The sequence below is a fragment of the Danio rerio genome, chromosome 23 (assembly GCF_049306965.1).
Source record: "Danio rerio strain Tuebingen ecotype United States chromosome 23, GRCz12tu, whole genome shotgun sequence".
Taxonomy (NCBI): Eukaryota; Metazoa; Chordata; class Actinopteri; order Cypriniformes; family Danionidae; genus Danio; species Danio rerio.
The window spans coordinates 39,690,189-39,697,500 of NC_133198.1; the positions used below are offsets into that span (position 1 = coordinate 39,690,189).

At 33.8% G+C, this 7,312-nt stretch overlaps 1 protein-coding gene across 1 annotated transcript in view; it reads right to left on the reverse strand.

Moving 5' to 3' along the window:
* spryd3 (SPRY domain containing 3) overlaps positions 1–4,857 on the reverse strand; it is an 87,194-nt gene extending 82,337 nt beyond the window's left edge. Inside the window, 2 exon segments of the mRNA NM_001105694.1 lie at positions 1,055–1,191; positions 4,779–4,857. Of these exon segments, the coding sequence (NP_001099164.1) occupies positions 1,055–1,182 (128 nt within the window). The 5' untranslated portion in view covers positions 1,183–1,191; positions 4,779–4,857.
* Positions 4,858–7,312: the final 2,455 nt, after the last annotated feature.

Genomic DNA, 7,312 nt, shown 5'->3' on the forward strand with positions numbered 1-7,312 from the left:
AACTACAAAGCACATGACTAAGGTCTAGTGACGTTTCTTGTCTGTGGCTCTGACCTTTTTAACCCTTTTTTTCTTACTCTCTTAAGTACAACTAACACTGTATGGCTAAACTTGTAAGGCGTGCGGTATCCGGAAGGGCAGACTGCAAAATGCTTGCGCAACGTTACACATAGTGTGTAAATATTATCAAGCAATTATCGAACTGTCATTATCGTTTTATTGAAAAATTTTATATCGTGATAAATATCGAATTATCTTCTATATCGCCTAGCCCTATATATAAATATATATATGGCTAGGCGATATTTCGATATCGATAAATATCACTATATAAAATGATAAAACGATAATGAAGTATATATAAAACTATATATATATATATATATATATATATATATATATATATATATATATATATATATATAGTTTTTTAAATTGAATAATATCCTGACGTTGTTTTAGAGTCTGATCTAGACTGTTCCATAGTTTTACACCACAGACAGACATACACAAACTTTTTAAAGTTATTCTTGTTTTCAACCTCCTAAAATTTAGTTCTTCTCTCAGATTATACCCCCTTGTCGTTCTTCAAAAAACTTTTGTACATCCATGTCAGTTACATCCATCTTTAAAAAAAAAAAAAAAAAAAAGGAGTTACAACATCATATGTGCAAGGCCTATTTATTTTTCCAATGGATCGAGTTTGCTTTTCATCTTTTTTGAGAACCAAATAAAAACAAGTAGCTGCGGACTTTCTCTGAAATTATAATTGCTTCAATCAGCGAGGTCAACTGAGTCGAGGCTGATTACGTTTCTTAGTTCAAATACACGCACACTCACATTGCTTTGCACTAGCCTAGTCCACTGATATTTGATGGAGCTGGGGCGGTTGTGCAATTCAAAAATGTACAAATAAATAAAGATAAATGAAAAGCAGTCCAGAATTTTTCCATACAAACGAGGGGGGTCAACACATGAATTCCAAGCCAGAAACTAATTTCCAAACACAATGGAAAAAGAACAGAGTAAGGGTCAGTCGCTGGGCAAAGCCTACCTTAGCGTGTCTCCGTTCTTCAACATTCGTTTGTATCGCTCTTGATATCGTACGGCACGAACTTCCCTGATTTCTCTGATCCTGCGCCGCCAGTTCAGGAATCTGTAGTGTAAATTGACGTCATCCATCTTAGAGGACTGTGGAGCAGAAAACAGATGCTGTTGGTTTTTAGGGTTTTGAATCGAGGAGCTGAGATACAGTTAAAGGAAAATAAACTATTATTACATATTATTTTTTTATTATATTTCCAGCTATTCAAATAAAATAAAAGAGCTGGAAAAACATATTTTATTTTTACATTTCAACACATTTTTTAAACATAATAATTGTAATAACTAATTTCTAAGCATTACATTATTTGGTCTATTTGCAATGTTTTGTGTAGTGAAAATGTTTTGCACAGTATTGATTCATTCTTCATGGATTTTGTGTAGTAATTTATACATTTACACATTTATGTGTATAAAACCTTCTATATACATTATTTATTTCATAGTTTATATTAATGTTTATTTTTTCACATGCCTATTTTGTTAAATAAGCATTTAATATTTTTAATACACATTAAACTTTATTGGCATTCAGTGTGGACAGCAATGTAAGAATTTCATTATACAGGGAACCTGTTCTGTTCTGTGCAAATGACAAACACTTTGAATCTTGAACGTTGAAATTACATAATATTTAACTAATTATTTTGCAAGATGCTAGTATTATGATTACAGTGCAATTTAAAGGCTCAACTAAGTTAGGTTAAAATTCAAGTCGCTGGACAAGAATGGCTTGTTCTGTAGGCAATCAAAAAAATATTAATTTCTTAAGGGAGCTGATAATATTGTCCTTGGAATGTTTTCTATTATAATTTGTTTATTTCAGCCAAACAAAAAGAAATAAGACTTTTTTTTAGAAGAAAAATATAATAGGAAATTATGTGAAAACAAAAAAGCAAACACAAATCCATTTTCTTACCCCTTTTTAGCAAGAATTCCCAAATGGGGTTTACAAAGCCCTAGGAGCTTTTTTTGGAACTACAAGATAGTTTTAAATATAAAATCTTTAATTAAATTGAATATAAATATAAAATATAAAACATTTGGCTGCATTATTTATTGAAAAAAAAATACCTTTCAGATTAAACTGCAGATTCTCAGCAACTAAACCACTGTCTGTGGCTGTACATTTTAGGATGTGTTCACACACTTGGAAGATCTGGTTTGATTCAAATGAACTCTAGTGCAATTTAGTGTGGTTTATTTGAGAAAATGTGAAAACTGTCATCTGAACCTTGATGTGTTTAAGAAAACGGACCAAATTCACTAAAAAAAGTTAGTTCTTGAACCACTTCCAAATGAAGTCTGGTGTGGTTCAACTAGGCATAGGACAATAACCGTTTTCAAGGTAAAAATACCGCGGTTTGAAAAAGTCAAGGTTTTCTTCGAACAGTATCTCCAATAGAAAAAAATATCCAAAGATGCTGTTTTAAATTGTAAAGAAATCTGTGTTTTTGAAACTAATGAAGACAGCAGAAGTCTATGATTCATTTGAATTATTTAGCCTGACGTTTACTATGTTTACTGTTCCAAAATATCATAAATCTTTCAAAGCAATAGAATATATTGTTTCAAACAGGAAAAAAAAAATAGTTTTTTAACCAGACATTTAAAAACAACATAATTTAGAGCAGTGAGCATAATACCGTGATATTTTTATCCAAAGTTATCATACCGTCAGAATCTTATACCGGCCCATGCCTAGGTTTAAATGTAATATGAGCACAACATAGACCAAAAAACAAAACTAAACAATCTAAAAACAGGACATGAAACCCTAAAAAGGACAGAATGACGATGCTGGACAGTTGTAGCTATAGTATGTTTCCATCCAAAGATGCAAACTAAATGTATGCCCAAAACTGGAGTATCGCATAAAAGACATGCAAATAAAGGCTTCATGAATCTTTTTCTTATTTAATAAATTACTTGCACCTCAGAGGACAAATGCTGACATGCAATGAACGCGTGGTGGTGTTTAAAGGCATGAGACGCAGAGCACAGACATTCTTGAAAGTTCTGGAGATAATTAAAAATATAATAACACAAATACTGAAACGGTTAAGGCGTTTTAGAATGACCAAAACAACATTTCCAGATGTTTTACAATGTGCTCAGCCTGCTGATTTGACCATTCACACACATTTTTATCATCACATGAAATCACATGACTTTTAATGCGCATACTGAAGTAGAGTTTGTCGCTAAACGTGTCTCCATTGTAGTTTATGCACATTTTTTTTTAATAAAAAATAGTTTATCATACTAAGTTAATGCGCAAACATTTTTGAAGTTTCCATCAACCATTTTCAAGATGTGCACAAAACTATGTGGATAGTTGCCCATTACATTTTGATTAAGTGACTGGAAATTCATCTTAACAAGAAACAAAGTTAAGCCGGAATTCACAAGCGCTTTACACATTTGCAAGCTTTCCAAGAGTTCTCAGCTAATTTAAAGCATAACTGATATATACACCATTACACACGCAGTATGAACATGAAATGGACACATTTCGTCCAGCAAACAGTATTGCTTTTTTAATGTTCCATAGTTTTTGTTAAAAAACATATGACATTAAATAGCCCACTTTTTTAAGTCATTCTTAAGCATACCAGGACTAAACTCACTTTCATTTTTGTCAAAACGAGCCTTTAGAACCAAATGATAGTGTGAACACAGCTAATATTAATTTAATAAACCAATGAGCCCCTTACTTAAGAAATTAACATGTATTACAACAATTTTCTTAATATGCTTTTACAGCATTTCAGCAGATTTGCAACAAAATAAAATCTCGAACATCAAGGAGTTTCAATGTTTTGAAAGTGAAAGATTTAAGACATTCAATGGTTTTTAAATTTGTAGTACAATATTGAGTACCCCCATCTTTATTTCTCTTTCATACGTTGTAATTGTACTTTAAAATAGTATTTTTTTGTTTTTATTTGTACAAAAATAAGCATTCCCATCATCAAACCTGTTATTTTATATTAGCATGCAGTTAAACGCCAGTGTTAATGTACTAAGTGCACTAATAGACTCCCACGACTAAAAAGAGGTTAGAGTTCAAGTTCATAAGAGAGTCTTGTTACAGTAAGCACTTAATTTTGATTCTTAAAGGGTCTCATTGTGATGCAAGAGCTCGATAAACAATAAACGCGTCACCTGTCGTTCAGTCATCCAGGATGTGAAGGTAGAAATTATAGATTGTCAAAGCACTTACAACAGCATACACCATAAAATTAGATATAACTGTTTCTCATTCACAAGTTAGAGTCAAGATAACGTTACAGAGGCAAAAACATGACAGGAAAACTACATGACACAAAGTATGTAAATAGTATACTAACCACATCCATGGTGCTGTCAACTATAAACTATGACTATGACAACTTCTCTTACATCCACATACTATTAAATAATCAACTGTAAGCATGCTTAAGTAAAATGTTGCATCTAATTCAATACAGAAACTATAAAATATCAGGTAACAGATGCAATAGAGCATAACAGCAGGTTAGTTTCAATCACTGCTAATCACCTTGCTTGGCTAACAAATTATTAGCCTCATTGAGGCCTCCTCGAAATAAAAGACATACAGCACAGAACAGCTTAACATCGGCAGTCGCTATATTGTAACGTATCTAAATATGATGCCGCCATGTACGTACCTTATGTACATCAATGGATAAGACGGTAAAACATTCTAAGGCCACTTGTGTTTACTTCTAGCTATCGACTCCATTAGCTAAGCTACCTGACAAACTTCGCACAACTGAGCGGCTCTTCCTGGATGGCGTCAGTGGAGGAATGAATTGAGCGCACCAATGAACGGCGTCACAGAGTTTGATTGACAGGCGCACAACCAATGAGAAACTTCGCAGAGATCAGCAGTGTTTTTTAAGTTAGACTTTCAGAAATGTGCATAAGTAGTCACTGGAGGTTTTTATCAATTTTACATTACAGACGAGTTTAAGGACCTATAGACACATTTTGGAGAGGAAAAAAATAATCACTTTATATGTTTCAAACAAAGTCCGTGAAGATTAAAAAGATGAATTAACGAAACAGATATATTAATGAGAAAATGAAAATACCTATTAAAGTACTTATTAAAATACAATTAAAAAAATAATAAAGGTCTGAATGATAAGACAGTAAATGAAAACATTTCTGACAACAAATTCTGACCAACTGTCATATTCTAAAGTACAAACAAATAAACAAACAAACAAACAAATAAATAATTACTCTAAATGCTAATATATGGAATTATAACGAAATGTTTTCACACATTTATAAACAAAAAATATTTTCAGAAGAACTTTTGCAGTTATATGTTGGTATGGTCATCTGAGGGTGACAAGTAAAAACAAAAAATGTTCATCTAGCTCAAAAGATCTTGGACACAAATCTTAACAGTATTGCGCACGTGTATGAGGTGAGAGTCATATAGAATGTGCATTTTAGGAGATGAGAACCATCCACTTTATTAAAAGTTTTGCCTTCTGCCATGGCATAATATGCCATGAAATGATTCTTGTCTTAAAATGCTTGGCAAGATTTTTTTAGAGTGTAATCTATTCAACTGAATATATACTCAATGTGTTTTTTGTATTGTCTTGTTTTGGTACCTGAAACCACCTTAAAATGTTTAGATGATAGATTAAATGATAGATAGATAGATAGATAGATAGATAGATAGATAGATAGATAGATAGATGGATGGATGGATGGATGGATGGATGGATGGATGGATGGATGGATGGATGGATGGATGGATGGATGGATGGATGGATGGATGGATGGATGGATGGATGGATGGATGGATGGATGGATGGATGGATGGATGGAAACCAGGCTAAATGGATGGATGGATGAATGGATGGATGGACGAACAGCGATAGATAGATAGATAGATAGATAGATAGATAGATAGATAGATGATAGATAGATAGATAGATAGATAGATAGATAGATAGATAGATAGATAGATAGATAGATAGATAGATAGATAGATAGATAGATAGATAGATAGACCAACCAGAATGGATGGATGGAATGATATAAATAGAAGGATAGATAGTTGGTTAAAAACAATGGATAATGATAGAAAGATAGATGGATAGATAGACAGATGAACAATAAATATTTGGGCGGGTGGGCGGACAGATGAACAAACGGACAGACAGACAGACAGACAGACAGAGAAATAGATAGATAGATAGATAGATAGATAGATAGATAGATAGACAGACAGACAGACAGACAGACAGACAGACAGACAGACAGACAGACAGACAGACAGACAGACAGCTTTTGTAACCCAGAAAAGGTTTGGAGCAGTCCTGTCGACTGGCTGATGTTTTCTTATTAGAGTTGATTAGCCTTGGCAATGAATACAAAAATCACCTGCTGTCTGACGTTCCCCATCCGCGCCACAGCACGGCCCTGTTCTGTTTCCACATGTTCTGGCTGAAAAATGTTCCAAGACGCGTGCCAAACCGATGGGGTCTCTCAGTTTCCAAATTCACCAGATTACAAGGTTTTCCTCTTCATCTCTGTCTGCGAGTGCGATTTGCTTCCAACGCCCGTGATCCTTTCTAAACCTCGCTGCTTCCATTTGTCAGCGTCTTGTCAGTGTGGCTTATACCAAAAATAAGATGCATGCATCATCCTGTCTTGCAGGTATTACTCTCCATATATGCCTACAGTACAGTGCATTTAACTCCTGCAGTCGTCCTGAGTCATGATTATAAGGGGGCTTTAGATTGTGCCAAATGTTCTGTAACCCACTTTTCAGCCTATGTGAGGTGATGAATGCCAGACCCGGTTTAGTGGACTGGAAACACATCCTCGGAGTCAATGGAAAATGGAAATAGTGGTGTCAACGCGTTCGTTCATAATGCTAGTATTTATGTCACTTCATTACCCGACTCGGCTCTCCAGGATACTTAGTCACGATTGGTCAGTCACTCCTTTAGATTTTTCAGAATAATGGTTGTCATGCAGAAAACTCTGTATTACTGAGCACTTATCCAAGATGGATGACTTTCAGAGGTCTTTAGAAGTGAAATAATGAAAGTCATTTAGACTGGTGCTTTGTGTCTATTTATTTGAATTAGCTGGAGATTAATACAGTTTGTTTTTAGTTTATCACATGCAATTGTTCTATCTATCTATCTATCTATCTATCTATCTATCT